Here is a 14,736-nt window from a genome sequence, read left to right on the forward strand (position 1 = left end):
CGGGCACCTTCAATTAAACTAATTCTATATAGCAACTCCCTAAACTGCAGCTACTGGCAAGTAAAAATGAAGCAGAAGATTTGAATTTAAGAAATAATGAGTAATGACTTTTCTTTCTCAAAAAAGTATTTCTATATTGGACAATTTCAGAAAAAGCTGAATTCTTCGCATTGATTAAAGTAATTAAAAATATGTCTTATATCCGAAAAAGTCAGCTCATAACAAAAAAATTAGCCTCATAGTTCTCTCCCTAACATAAATCAAAATTTATCGAAAATTTTACTTCCATCAAAGTTTTTATTTCAAGATTTTCACCATATTTTGATAATGATATTAGAGTCCAAGGATCTCATTATATAATTTGTTTTCCTTCCTGGCAGAATGAACCATAAATGATGCTTCTTCTCGATTCTTTTTCTTGATCTTAGACAAGTATGTGACGTTGTAATTCCAACCACAGCCACCTTGAGCTGACATTTCTGGAGCACGTATTAACAACATAACAAGAAAACAATCTCAAACAGTTCTGTCATCGATGTTTTGTTTGTCTTGGAACACGGACTAAGCCAAAAGTCGAAGTCAATTGTTCGAATTATCCTAAAGGAGTTTTAATGATATAATTTTATGCAAAATCACAATCAACCAAAATAAGTTTTGCAAAACATCTACAATTAGTTTTTCGACATAAATTCTTGACGGAAAAGTAATAAGGGAGTTTTTCTTTAAAATTTGCTTTTGAAAAATACGACAATAAAATGGCCCAAAACTCTGAACAAAGTTTTTCCTCATTTTCTATTTTTTATGGGTATTTTGACGCCTTTGAATGTAATGAGGGGAAACTATAGGTCAATGTAAATTTATTGTTGATTGAGAAAAAATGATGAATTATGCTGTCTTCCAATCACTTCTACTCTGTCATTGTTTGACCATTTTTCTTAAAATTGGTCATTTGGATAGCGGCCGAGAGCAGATATTTATCTAAAAAGTCTGCCGTATTTCAGAAAACTACCTGAGCTGCAGTGAAATTTTACGTTTGAACCGACAAATTAACTGTGGAATTAAAGTTAACGTTGTATCTTCTTATGAAATGAGATATATTACCAGTGCAGTTTCTAGTCGCTCTAATTTGTTCTGAACGGAAACGTTTAACTTGAAAAACCGTCGAACTGAACAATTAATAGTACTGGAAGCAAGCAAAAACTCGTTACACGAAAAAAGAACCATCAGGAATGAATTAAAAATCCAACTAAAATACCATCAAAAAATCTTTTTCAAGGTTCAAACAAGTTAAATGAGCATCTATTACAACATTTTAAAATCATTTCACTCGAAATAAATATTCGGGGGAGGGGGGGGGGGGCTAAAAGTTAATGTCACATTTGAGAGCTCACGGATTCATCTGGTTTTAATTAGTATTTAAAAACTTTATCTGGTTTAAATACTAAAATTTAACCCAAAGGTGATAAATTAAATTTACCTGTTCAAAAAAGAGACATTCGGTACTGCTTAAATTCTGGTTTGTTCTCTTCAGGGACTGTCAGACCCAGAGGCGATTTGGGATGCCCTTCAGGCGATGCCAGCTGCCTTTGATGGATGTCCGGAGAGTGCTCTTGACTCGACTGTCTTCACAATCGATATGATTCTACCAGACAGTCTCTTCATGCAGTTCATCAGCACAGACAGTGTCGTTAGTTATCAATTTTGATAAATCTCTCGTTTTTTTCACTAAACGTTTGCCCTGCCCTGGTTAAGGTCAAAAACCTGAGCTAACTCTAATCAGACCAACATCGAGTGCACACCTGCGCATCTTCGCTCGAAGTCCATGGTCTAGGAAATTTTTTGAACGCTCAAAGGTCTGCGCAACGGTCTGGACATAGTCTGATCATATCTGAGATTGGTCTGATCAGAAGTGGACTCATGAACGCAAAAGTATGATCGAAGGCTGAGCGCACGAAAGTAGGATCAGAGGCTGTTTCAAACATGCGAAAATCTGATCCTAGTTCCTTTTCCACTGTTCTTGCTCTCTTCGGTCTATGAAAAATCATGCCCCTTATTTTAAAAGAAGTCAAAATATAACCAATCGCAAGAGCCCACGAGTTATTCTCAAGGACAGTCAACTTGTTTTAGGTGTTCAGAACAATCATTTCACTGTTATTATAATCATTTTTAACAAAAATTGATTAATCGGATCTATTCTGTTTCGGCCCCCCCCCCCATCTTAGTTAGCATAAATTTTTTATGACCCCCAGGCGCACGTGCTATTTTCTTACGTAGTAACATGCTATATAACAAAATATAATATATAAAACTGGAGGTGATAAAAAACACTGGGGGGGGGGGAGCGAAACAGAATAGATCCGATTAATCTATAACCGTAAAGCGATAGCTAGGCTTTTATTGGTCTCATCTCGGTTTTGTAGCGACTGGAAGAAGAGTATTGGATTTCTATCAGTCTTCTTACCACACAAACAGGGTAATTGGTTTTTTAATTGCTCACAAACAAAGTTTGTAGCAATTATATTAGTCTTGTTGATCTTTTTAATGAGATTTTTCGCTTGACCGATTTTTCGTCTGATCCATTTGACTTCTGTCCTCAAAAACGGGATAAACAGGTAGCGCCCAGTGGGCATTAAATGCTCTTAGAGCCTTTCAGCTCACTAGTCTAAAAGTATACGATTCACAGAAACTGTTTCGGAGACTTATATTTATGGTGCGAAGGGCGCTTCTCAGAGGTTAACCCCCCCCCCCTCCCACCGCATCAGCCCACCCTCACTCCCCCCTCCCTAATCCACACCCCTGCAGGTTGTTCAGGCCGTAAGGGCCCCGTGCAGCCAACGACCCCCTCCCCCCCCCCCCCCCCCCCTCCCCGCCGTTGCCCTCTCCCCTTCTTGCCACCCATCACTCCCCCCCCCCCCCGATGCACCCCCGCTGCGATATCTCATGCCCCTTCAATTAAGCTAAAGCTAGCCTCACTAAAACGTAGCTGACTACTGACAAAGCCAACCGCTCACCGGTCGTTTGATAGTAATTCGCCCGACGTTAGTCGGTTATATTTTCAGATTTTTAAAACCGGATGTACAATTTTTTAGAGCTACGTTTTGACCTGAGAGTGAAAATGTAGTAGGAAGTGATTGCTAGAGTGATTTTGGTGATTGTTCAGAGAAAGAAGTGTGCGTTGAAAGTGAAAGAATCAAGTCGGGCGTCTACCAAGAGGCAGAGAAGGAACGCAGATGACTGCAGTGGTATGGATAGCAACAATGTAGTCACAGTCGGAGATGAAATTTGCGATTTCTCAGAGGCCTGTGTTAATTCACTTCCCACTGACACACTATAGTAAGCTTATTTTTGAAATCCGACCCTAGTTGACAAATTCCCCCCCCCCCCCCCCCCCCCCAGTTAAGAAACTTTTTTTGCAACAAGTAAATTATAATTATAACCATATGGTGTTAAATATACTTGAAACAAACGATTACTTCAAATTCAAGCAAAATGATGAACATCAATCAGTTTTCTCAAAGAATCACAATTTATTCTGATTGTTTTCTTCCTAAAAATAAAAATGATTTTTAAAAGCTCCTTCACGTTACTATTCAAAGGTATTTTTCATGTTGTGAGAGCAAGAAATTTTTAACAGTATTAAGTACTGTGAACCTGTAACGCTTTTAATTGCATTGTTTGTGCACTGATAATGGTTTGTAAAGCTAACAAGATGTGGAATTAAGCAAATTGTATCTTGTATATTGTATTAAAAAGCTGCAAAGGAATCTAGCACAGAAGGTCATAACCTACGGTGGAAATGGAAAAGTAAATCAAAATGTAAAATCTATTGCAAAAAGATAAAATCAATGTATGCTAGAGCCGGCATAATTTAAGAACATTATTACAAGACAACCTTCGTATAAGATTCTTGCCAATATCACAAGATAAGATTTTAGGTTGAAGATTACATTTTTCCTTGTACGTCTCTCGTCAGAATAGTTTTTGTGCATGATCATGAAAAATTATAATTTGAGAAAAATCATGAGAAATTTTGATTTGCTTCCAGGTATAGAGAAGATATAATTATTAGATAAACATGCCCAGTAGAAGTCCTCAAATCTCTAAAAACAATATGTCCAATGTAGTGCACGATAAAATCACGAGGGCTTTGTAATTGATCTCAAACGAGTTTTAGAGATTTTTCTTTAATTAAAAGTTTTACGGAATCAAAATTGTTCTATCATTAATAGCCGCCCTCATCTCCTATATCGTCGGCTACTAGAGAGCTCCTATTTTTTCGACTTGAATAAGAGTAGTGGTGGTCAATTTTTTGGAAGCCACTTTCATCCTCTCAACGGCTATTATATAAGAGGTCTCCTTTCTCATAATTCAAAGAAATAGAATTGTATTGGAGCAATTCCTTTTTAAAATCTGTTCATACTTTTATCTTTCTTGTCAAGGAAAAATCAATTGGCACAATTAATTTCAATTACGCTGGAGTAATAAGAGACGTGAAAGACGACTAGTTTTATAAATTGGAACTTTTCAAACTGCTTTTAAATTTCAGTGATTTGTTACATTTTTCCCCTTTTTTTTTACTTTTTTTAAATATTTTTTTTTCAATTAGACGCAGTATCAAAGCTGCGTTGGTTCCCTAAGCTGGCAATTTAGATTTCAACTTATGATTTCAAATGGCTTCTAAAACTGAACTAAACTATATAATTTTTTCTTTCCGGTTTTCCGTTGTTTGCTTTTTTTGTTCTTCAGCGTTTTTCTGATACTGTTGAATTGGTGAATTAGGTAGTTCACAACACACTGTTTAATAGAAATCCCAGATTAACTGTCATGAAGAAGAATTTCACTTTTTTAAGGGATTTTGTAAAAAGAAATTATTTTACTTTTTCTTTTCTCTTTTCTTTCCTCCGTTTTCCCTCGATCCTGATCATTTTTTAAATCTGTCGAGAGTCATTTATTGAGTTATAACCATTTGTATCGCTAATTTTGTGCCAATAGTTGTTTACTAGTTGAGACTTTTATCGGATATTTTTTCAAACATCAATTTTGATTTTTTTCATGCTATTGTTTCGAAATAACTTGTAAATTAATTAGTAGAATCAATCAGTTTACTTTTTTTGGCCTTTGTTCTTTCAATCCCAACCTGCGTTACGAGAACTAAAGGCGGCTATTTTTCGACAATTTGCTCGATAAAATTTACTTTTTTAGACAAATTAACTCGGTTAGCAGCAGTTTAGTGTTATGGAAAAAAGAACAATTGGGAAGTGCACCATCGTTGGTTTCTTTTTCTTAAACTACGATGAAAAGAAACTTGATATCTTGTTAACAAATTTTGTGGTCAGTTTTCATTAGGAAAAAGGAACATTTTAGGATCCTTGTTTGTCTGCGAAAAATTGGGTGATGCACCAAGATCTTATCAAAGCATCTCCTTTTTTAATATGAAAAATTTATCAAACCTTGTTCAGACATCTGATATTTTTTTGGAAAGAAATAACAAGATCTTGAATGTCTCAAGTATTATTCATTTTCTTTATTAATATAAATGCAGAATAAGAAGGATAACAAGAAGAAAACTTTATATGGTGTTGACTAAGAAGAATAATTTTCATGATTTTATCGTTCATTTGCAGATGAATACATTGTTTCAATAGTTTGATTTGTAAACTAAATTGGTTTCGCTGTTTTTCTCTTGAGTCCCGAAACATAACACAACTCGTTATATGAAAGCAAAATTATTCATATTTTTTGTACCCTAAACTGCGAAATCTTAGGCTCATTCATAGGGTGTTAATTTGATCATACCTCGCTCATTTTGTGTAACATTCAACACATGTTTTGAAAAACTGTTTTAACCTGTTCGGCTCCGCTTCGAAAAATTGTTTCAATCAGCAAAAAAATGAACCCAAAATGCTTTTTTTATCACAGTTTAACGTAATTGCGTAACAGAAACGCTTTATGTTAAAAGCAGTTGAACAAATTTCAAAAACGTAAATCAGCAGCCCATGTATTTATTGTTATTATCATTTATATAAATGCTCTTAAAACACCATCACTACCTCATAACTGCTACAGTATTAGAAACTAATACCATCATAAAAATCGTTCATAGATCCTTAACAGCAGAGTAAGACCGAAAACGCCAGAATGAATCTATTAATGGTTTGAATGGGGTGCGCTCGTTATACCACTTTAATTATAAGTTTTGAAAAATCATAAACGAAGCTGAAAAATGATGTATATTTTTCCGATTGTTTCGGATCCTTATAGTTTAGGTGTTGATAATTCGTGAACAATCTTGTTTTAATTTGCAGCGACATCGCAACTGATGATGAGAACCCGTTGTTCAGCGCAAGTTGTTCCCTGACTGTGTACGGATACTTCCTCAACCGATACACACAAGGTGACCTATATGGTCCATTGTCAAACTGGACTGATGACGAAATCATTCTCATTGGACGGGTTGTCCGTAAGTTCATATCAGCAAGTTTTGTCAAATTTTATAACCTCAACCCAAAACTTTACATTGAAAACTGATTTTACATTTTATGAATTCTTTCGTTCAAGTTCTATTTGCAACATTTTATTTGTTTTCAATGCCAAAAACTTTGATAAAGCTTGACAGCTTTCAATGAAAAAAATGCCACATTTTTGCACATGAACCCATTTTTTGGTTTTCTGAAATCTGATCTCCACGATTGAATTATATAATCAAGATTCTATGTATTTTTTTCCAGTTCTACAGGCTCAAAAAATTTGATTTTCTCAAAAAAATAGACGGTTTTTTACACCATGAGCCCTTTTTTTAGGTTGCCTAAAATTGATTATCACATTTCCCTCATTTTGTTGACACTATTTTCAGTTTGTGGTTATCGATGGTGCCATATTTTATGCGACATTTGATAATTTCTTGCCCATTACTTGAAAAATAACAATTAACCCCATCATTAATTACATTACAAGCTTCTTCCCGAATAAAGAAGGTGACTGCCACTTAGAAACCAATTAAAAGCATTTATTAATATTTAGTGGATTTAACTTTTTTTACAAAAAACTAAAAGTTATCGGAAGTTCTACCAATATCAATAGTGAGCAAATTTATCAAAATTTGAAACAGTTACACGTTTTGATGATTGATCACACTAATTGTTATTTAATAACTGCTTGCACACTGTTCTATTTTCTACTGCTATAGCAACAGGCGCACGGTCGACAAAAAATCTCAATTGTAGAGTTTAAATGTGATTTGCAAAACAGTCAAGCTCAAGAAATATCGTTAACATATTCAATTCAAGCAGGAAATTTCATAACCTAAATTGGTTCAGCTTTAGATCCATGACAGGAAAAAGGTTTAATTTGACAAAAATTTCCATTTTTAAGGCAAAAATTGAATCTTACCAATCTTACCAAAATCTAATCAACTGGTCATTTACTCGTAAAATTATGTCAATGACTAGGAATGTCATTCAAGACCAATGTTGTTTTTCATGGTTTTATAAGAAATATTTTGACAAAAAACATCCCAATGTTGACCCAATTATAAGACAAGCGTTTGTCAGTTTTTAAAATTCATAATTACTTTCTCTGAAACTGTTAGCCAAATAGTAAATTCTTCTATTGAGATCTATCTGTTTGCTTTCTCCGAATCAATAAAACTCTAAACATTTTAACACTTCGTGATATGTAAAAAATTATCGCTAGCTGGTGTTTGAACAAAATTTCGATTTCTCACGTGCGCCGAATTGGCTTATGTTTTTAATGATATTTCACCATGAATGCCACTACTGGTTATACTTTTTCTCTAATGATGTATATATGCAACCGTGTGTACCCTAAACGGGGCAGCTATTATTTTATTGATTTTAAGTTTTTGGGTTAAAAAAAGGTGAATTTATGCTTTTTCCTGTACTTTTTGATTGTTTTGTTTTCGTGTCACTAGTATCTTTAATGAAAAATGGTATCGGTTTTCTAATGCTGCGTAAGTTAAAGTATTGAAAGTTTTCAGTTTCTAGTGAACGCTTTTCAAGACCTTTACTTCAATTGTTTTCAAAGATTTGTTGTGAAATTCTGAGCATAGCCCTGTTTTTGTTTTTTCTGTTGTCTTGCCATTTAGTGTCATTACCTCATCGTCCTTCTAAAAAGTAGGTTATGGATTCAGTTTATGTTCTTTCGAATTTAACATTACTTGTTTTCGAAAAAAATGTGAATTTGTTGTCGTATCTGAGTTCTTTTCACTTAATATTTTCAAAGGAAAGTTTCATTGGCATTTGAAGCAAGCCTAACCCAATTAAATATTTTGTTACTTTCAATCTTAACTGTTATTTGTTATTTCAATATTAATTGTTATAGAAAACAATAATAAAATATCGAGTTTTTTCCGATTCTCTGTTCGTTTTGTTATCTAATCAGATAATTTTCCGTTAATTAAAATTTGAACAAAAATCAAAAAATTTTCGAAGTCTTTTGTTGATAGCTAATCTTTTTATGCCTTGCACACTGTGAGTTTTCGAGTAAGTCACATTTGCTGTTTATGTTGTCTTGGCATTAAATGTCATTAATGACAGTTCAAATAGGTTACCCTATTGGAAAAGTGAACCAATTTTCTGATTTGACTTCTTTTTTGACTTCTGATTAAGTTCACTCTGTTCAATTGAGGTTCACATTTTAGGTCAAAAAGGAACGTCAATAGAAACGGAGAAACCAATAAAGCCGCGACACTAAGACCTTATGTTAAATGGCAGTGAATTTAGGTCATCAAAGTTTCTAGAGTGTACTACTAATTTGTGTTACTATTATGCCTATGGTCATCCAACTTAGATGCTGGGTTTACCACCTTTATCGAATTGAATGAAAATGTTTTTTCGGGGCATTTTGCCGGCTATTTTTAGGTTGTTTTGGAAGAATAATTGAATGGTTCAAATGGTTCTTAAGCGTAGACGCTATGGATTATATCAAAACTAAAGATTATCAAAACTCACGCTTTGTGTACACAAATCATCAGCTGTTTGGCTGTTTGTTTATTGTCTCATTTAAGATTCTTAAAAGTCCGATAAGCTTGATGTATGTTTTAGTGGCGATGACCGGAGCCGAACTCTACTCCATGCAAGCTGACAACATTCCTGATATACCAGCGGGTATTTTTGCTGACATAGTGTACTCCGTGCTGGAAGTAAGTTCACGCTCAAGTTCCTAACTAATCTGAAATGTGGAGGGAAAATGTTATTAATTCTTATCTAAAATTATGTGGCTTTTTTATGCGGGGTTTTTTCCTAGACCCTTTTTGAAAATTTGATAATTATAGGGCGAAAAGCATACAACTAAAGCATTCATGGACTATTTCAGTCAAGTATGGTCTATTTTATAAGTCAATGTCTAGACCTGGGTTTTGAATTTTTATGATCTAAATTAGTAACTAAGGTTGTTGAAGCAGTGAAACTGTTTCAGGCTTTGAAAACGGAGGTTGACGCGAATGGAGGGGACCACTTGACCTTGATGACAGATGACCAATTGAGACAGAGGACAGAGGCAGAGGTCACTGGTTTGGGTCTCATCTACCCCACAATCACGTCCTCAAGTTTCACACCAGGTCAGCAAAACTGCCTTATCAGAACTAGCCTCAAAAAATTTTGCAAAATAAAATAAGTTTAAATCTCACAAGATTGCAGAAGTTACACTTTACCAGTTAAACAAAAACTGCAATTAGAACTGCGAGGGTTTTTTAAGCAATTGTTTACAAATTAGGCCTCTTTGTTAAGAGCAAAATTGTGGCCAGCTGTGACAAGAGCAAATGTCCCTTTTGCAGGGAAATGCAAGAGCTTGTTCAGTTCAAAACATACAGCATTATAATCCCATGTTCGATTGTGATAATTTCATATCAAGTCCCACGGGCCATTTATTTTATAGTCGGCTAAATAGTCGTTCTGGTTAATTTAGCAATGGGGTAAATTGGGTAAGTTGGCATTGGGTAAAATGGCATTGGGTAAAATGGCAGGTTGGGTAAAATGGCATTGGGTATAATGGCATTGGGTAAAATGGAATTGGGTAAATTGTCCTGACACCTTGAAAAATAAATTCAACCAATCTCATCTTTTAAGTACTTATTACAATAGTAATACTTACTACAATCCTAAATTTTTAACCAAATCCTTAACTTGTTGGCACATTTTCGGGTCATTATTCAGAATTGAGCTTAACAGAATTAAGGTTCCCAGGTCGGGAATTTCTCTAGAAAAATTGTTTGAAATGCGCTAAAATAATGTAAGGAATGGGCGAAAAATGCGCAGAATGTGTAACATTTCAGTGCATTTAGCGCATTTCCACTTATTCAGCTCAATTGCTTCATAATTTCCGCTCATTCGGGGCATTTCTTGCGCGCAAAAAGCGCTGAAATAGCGCGGACATCTCGACCGAGGAATCTGTGCAAACATCTCGACCGCGAAACGTGAAAATCTCTTAGTAAAAAGTTTTTTGATCTATTTCAGCAGTAACCCCGAACGATACAGAAGTTGAAGATGGTAAGATTAGTATGAGAAATGAAAGTGAACATCTTTCTTTTGTTGAATACGAAATGGTCATTTATTTTCAACATTCAACTGAATTGTGAAAATTTGCCATCCTTTGTTATATTTCATTATTTTTCACACTTTAGTCTAACTGAATCTTGATTGAAACTTGAATACTTGTCAGCTGAGTGAAAAAAACTTTGCGCTCATAATTGCTCCGAAATGCTTACAAATTTGCATGAGTTTTTAAGGTTTTTAAGTATATTTTTAGTGAGTTTACTTACAATTAAGCTAAATTTGTACACAAAGTCTGACTTTGCGCAGAAACTTAAGCAGACTCTAATGCTAATAAAGGCTTGAAATTCTTCGAATCTATTTTTAGTCAAATTTATCACTCTTCAAAAATATCAAGGTCATTGCCAATCATTTCAGAGCAATTATTGCGAAATTACTCCTTATTATTTCATAGTTTTCAGTATCTTTCGAATGTTATATGGTGAGATATTTTTCCAAATATGAAGACAAATATGTCACCATGTAATTTTTAGAAGTTGACAATCCGACGAGCACAGTCAGTGCTGCTGATTTCGTGAAGCTTTCACCAGTGGTACTGGGTTCAATCCTCGTTCTGGTCGCCCAAATATTTCTCCAGTAATGTATGCGCAGATCAAGGCTGGAAACACAAACACTATTTGGAAACTGATAATAACGATTGAAAGACTTGACCACGACTCATCTACTACTTACGACTTAAATGATCAAATGAGAAATAATGACAAAAAAAACCAGCGGAAAGTCTAAACTCGACTGCTTAATTACAATATAATACTGAAACAAGTGTGAAAACTTTCTAATGAACTGTACATATTGTATATAAACTTAAACTGAAAAATATCATAAAAAATCCCGGTCTAAAGCGTCAAGTTTTGCAAGACATATCAATATAACCTCAAATTTCGGATATACGATTATTTTTGTAATCATGAAGAAGATTTTGCTCATTCGTGATGTTTTGAATTTCTGTTTACCAAAAAGGGAAAATTGATTAAGCCAAGCTGAGGTCTCGACAAACAAGACAAATGTTTTGTGCAGAAACTAATGAACCACTGTATCTCATTGTTGGGCTTTGATGTACATATTTATAACCCCACTAAAGAAGCTCACCTGAGTTAAGATTTCACATGTTGTTGAAAAGTTTTGTAGAATATTCAGGCTATGCATACCATCATCAGTCAGAAATGCGCTTTAGATTGTTCAAATTTGGATGAAAACAAATTTTTTTCGCGGTTGACAATTTGTGTTTCTGACTTCGTCTCTAATTTCTAAAGAGGTCTTGCAATTGTTTGATATGTAATTTATAACTTGCTCTGTATCACGTATAGAAATTCTGAGCGTTTCCCATTGTAAACCCCACCCCACCCCGAACTACCCCCCGCCCCCAAAAAAACTGTGAGCAAAGATCCACTCATTGCAATAACGAAACGTTATGAGCAACATTAAAGAGACTAAACACAATCAGGGCTATAATTTTTTGAGAGAAGGGGGTGTAAGGGGGTATAACTGGAAGAACCAGAACTTTCGAATTTAATCTGTCTATATTTCTTTCACGGAGAATATTTTTGTATTTAATAGATTTTTATCTTCGAATGTTTATAAAATGTAAATAAAAATAATGCTTCCAAAAGCTTTCATTGATATTATTGTTTGCTGGCCTGGACAACGAGCCCAACTATCGAATATGATCGGTCAACTAAGCACGTGACTTGAAAATGTTTCCAGGCTAATCAACTTCAAAATGTCTGTTCCCGCATTTTTTCCGTTTGCGCCCATCCCGCTTAGTGGGAGCATATTATTTGCATCCCAAATTGCACGTGAATATTTTTTAATAATCATTTACAATGTAACTGCACATTCTCGGTAACGAATAAGGTCCTGGGGTGCATAATGTCCTGGGGCACAAACGGAAAAGACGAATTTCTTAAAAACTGAGTAAAGTATTTTCTTATCTATTTGAATTGGAAAATTAAAAATTATTTTAGTGTTATAGTGTATCGATCGAGAATTGTAATTTTAGCGTGCAAGTGTTTTACTACCCAGAGCACAGGTACAAAATTTAAACAGGGTTAATAAACAAGGTGCAGTTTTTGAATTTTTTACCGATATACCACCCACCGTTCTTTCAGTCTGTATTCTTTTGAAAAAATATAACAACAGCGGATTATAATTTTGTGGGGCGGTAATTGGCACAGTTTTTTTTCAAATTAAATTTCGAAAAAACTTTAAAGGAAGAACAGGTCATATTCTGTTTCGCCCCCCCCCCCAGTGTTTTTCATGACCCCCAGTTACAATTAATATTGTTATATAGCACGTTTCTATGTAAGAAAATAGCGCGTGCGCCTGGAGCTCACTAAGCTGGGGAGTGCAAAACAGAATAGATACCATTTCTGATTACTAGGTGCGTAATATTTACAACTTCCGAGAGCAAGTGCCATATTTCATATTAAAATTGGTTTACTAAATAGAGGCTCGTGCTCTATAATTGGACGGTGCATAACGATTGAGGGGGGGGGCACAGACAAAAAAGTTCTCCAAAGGTCTAAGGAGTAAGCATGTGAATATTTTTCAATATATTGGCAAAAAGCTAAGGCGAACACTGGAACTTTTATGGCGCGTACGAGAGCAAATACGACATAAAACGATTTTTTTACTTCTGTCACATTTTCTGACTTTACATTTGTGTTTTGCACCCTAAAAACAAAAAAAAGTGTGCAAACTTCAAAGAAATATATGTTGAATTGGTCACAAATTGCAATGAGTACTCTTATTAGTATTAGGAACGATAATCTGCATTGGAAAATTATGTCGATGGACGTGCAAACTAGACATGCACTAATTTCACTATTATCTATGCTAGTTTAAAAAAAAACTTGCTATAAAGAAACAATTCAACCAAGTTTAGAATTATTTTGCCCAATTACCAGCAAAGTTATTAACTGTAGAAGCTGGTGTTCTTGAAGCTGACAGTACGCCCATTGAGTGTAATGCCACCCCCAGAGGGGGGCCAAAGGTTTTTCTCCTCTAGGTAGGCATTTGGCCGCCGGCATCTCTGCGGCAGAAGTTACTTCCTCGGGCGGAACGGGCGTTCCGAGGGGTCCAATAAAGCCCATGACCAATTCCATGCGTCCGCGTTTGTTCCAAATCCGGAAGATGCAACATTATCAATTCTCCTAGAGCCGATATTTTTCTGGATGTTGCAGGTTGCTTCTTATCCATGGCGATTTATTGCATAAATGTGCAAAATTAGAGAGCAAAAACCCCAACTTGTGAATTTCAATTTTGTCTTCTTCTTTGTTTTCCACATAGAAGCGACCAGAGGAACAGCAGAGACTTGTAGTGTCAGCTTGAGAGGGTAGAGTAGACCAGAGAGGACAGCACAGCGGAGAAGAAGAATCGGCTCCTTTGTTTGTTTGTTGTTTGTATGTGTAGGAATCAGAGGGCAGAGACAGAGAAGTATCAAACGGGTTAGCTCCGACGCAGGACAGGGACGTAGAAGAAGAGGCATTGGACAGAGACTAAGCACGACAATGAGTTCCGATAACACACAACAGGAGGTGAAATCGGGTTAGGAGATCACTAGTCAGAACTGCAGGAGACTGTTAGCATAACCCGATGACTGGTGATCTGAACAAGGTGGCTGAATATCATCAAGAGGAACATACTTAAGAAGTACTCTCCTCAAGATGCCGTTTGCCTAGACGTTCAACACGCCAACAGTGTGGTAGAAAAATCAGTGGTTGTTTTACCAACTACAAGTGAGGGGAGGACCAGAGTTGTTATAAGTCGCGCGGAACGACTGAAAGAGTATTTAAGGAGGCGACAAGGGCTACCACGAGGGGCATAGAACGCGAAAGAGTGACCAAAAAGATCGAGAATCACGAGTAACGATCAGTGGCATACTCTCCTGTCGAGTTGCCCCTCGACGCGGTTTCTAACATTAAGCAATTCTACATAGGCACAATTAATACTCCAATTTTAGCCAATTATGGTACTTAAAACTGATACATTGGACATTTTCAGACAAAATGAACTGTTTAAAACCAAGGGGTCAATTTTTGCGGAAAAAAATTAGCCTAAAACTTAAAACTTAAACCTAAAATTGTTCTCCTAACTTCGTCCTAATTTTTTAAGTTTGCTTAAAGAACCGTCGTAATTTGGTAAGATTTGGCGCAAGGCGTTCAAAACA

General features: G+C 35.5%; 1 protein-coding gene across 3 annotated transcripts in view; it reads left to right on the forward strand.

Moving 5' to 3' along the window:
- LOC142339141 (uncharacterized) overlaps nt 1-11,918 on the forward strand; it is a 171,986-nt gene extending 160,068 nt beyond the window's left edge. For 2 of the 3 annotated variants that reach the window (XM_075388898.1, XM_075388896.1), the window contains 7 exons: nt 1,532-1,687; nt 3,161-3,333; nt 6,306-6,460; nt 9,063-9,160; nt 9,436-9,577; nt 10,473-10,505; nt 11,042-11,918. In XM_075388898.1, coding sequence (XP_075245013.1) covers nt 1,532-1,687; nt 3,161-3,333; nt 6,306-6,460; nt 9,063-9,160; nt 9,436-9,577; nt 10,473-10,505; nt 11,042-11,148 — 864 coding nt within the window. In that variant the 3' untranslated portion in view covers nt 11,149-11,918. The remainder of the gene's footprint in view (nt 1-1,531; nt 1,688-3,160; nt 3,334-6,305; nt 6,461-9,062; nt 9,161-9,435; nt 9,578-10,472; nt 10,506-11,041) is intronic. The other variant, XM_075388897.1, reaches the window with a different exon arrangement.
- The last annotated feature ends 2,818 nt before the right edge of the window (nt 11,919-14,736 follow it).

The sequence above is a fragment of the Convolutriloba macropyga genome, chromosome 5 (genome assembly GCF_964194025.1).
Source record: "Convolutriloba macropyga chromosome 5, txConMacr16.3, whole genome shotgun sequence".
In the NCBI taxonomy this organism is placed as follows: domain Eukaryota; kingdom Metazoa; phylum Xenacoelomorpha; order Acoela; family Convolutidae; genus Convolutriloba; species Convolutriloba macropyga.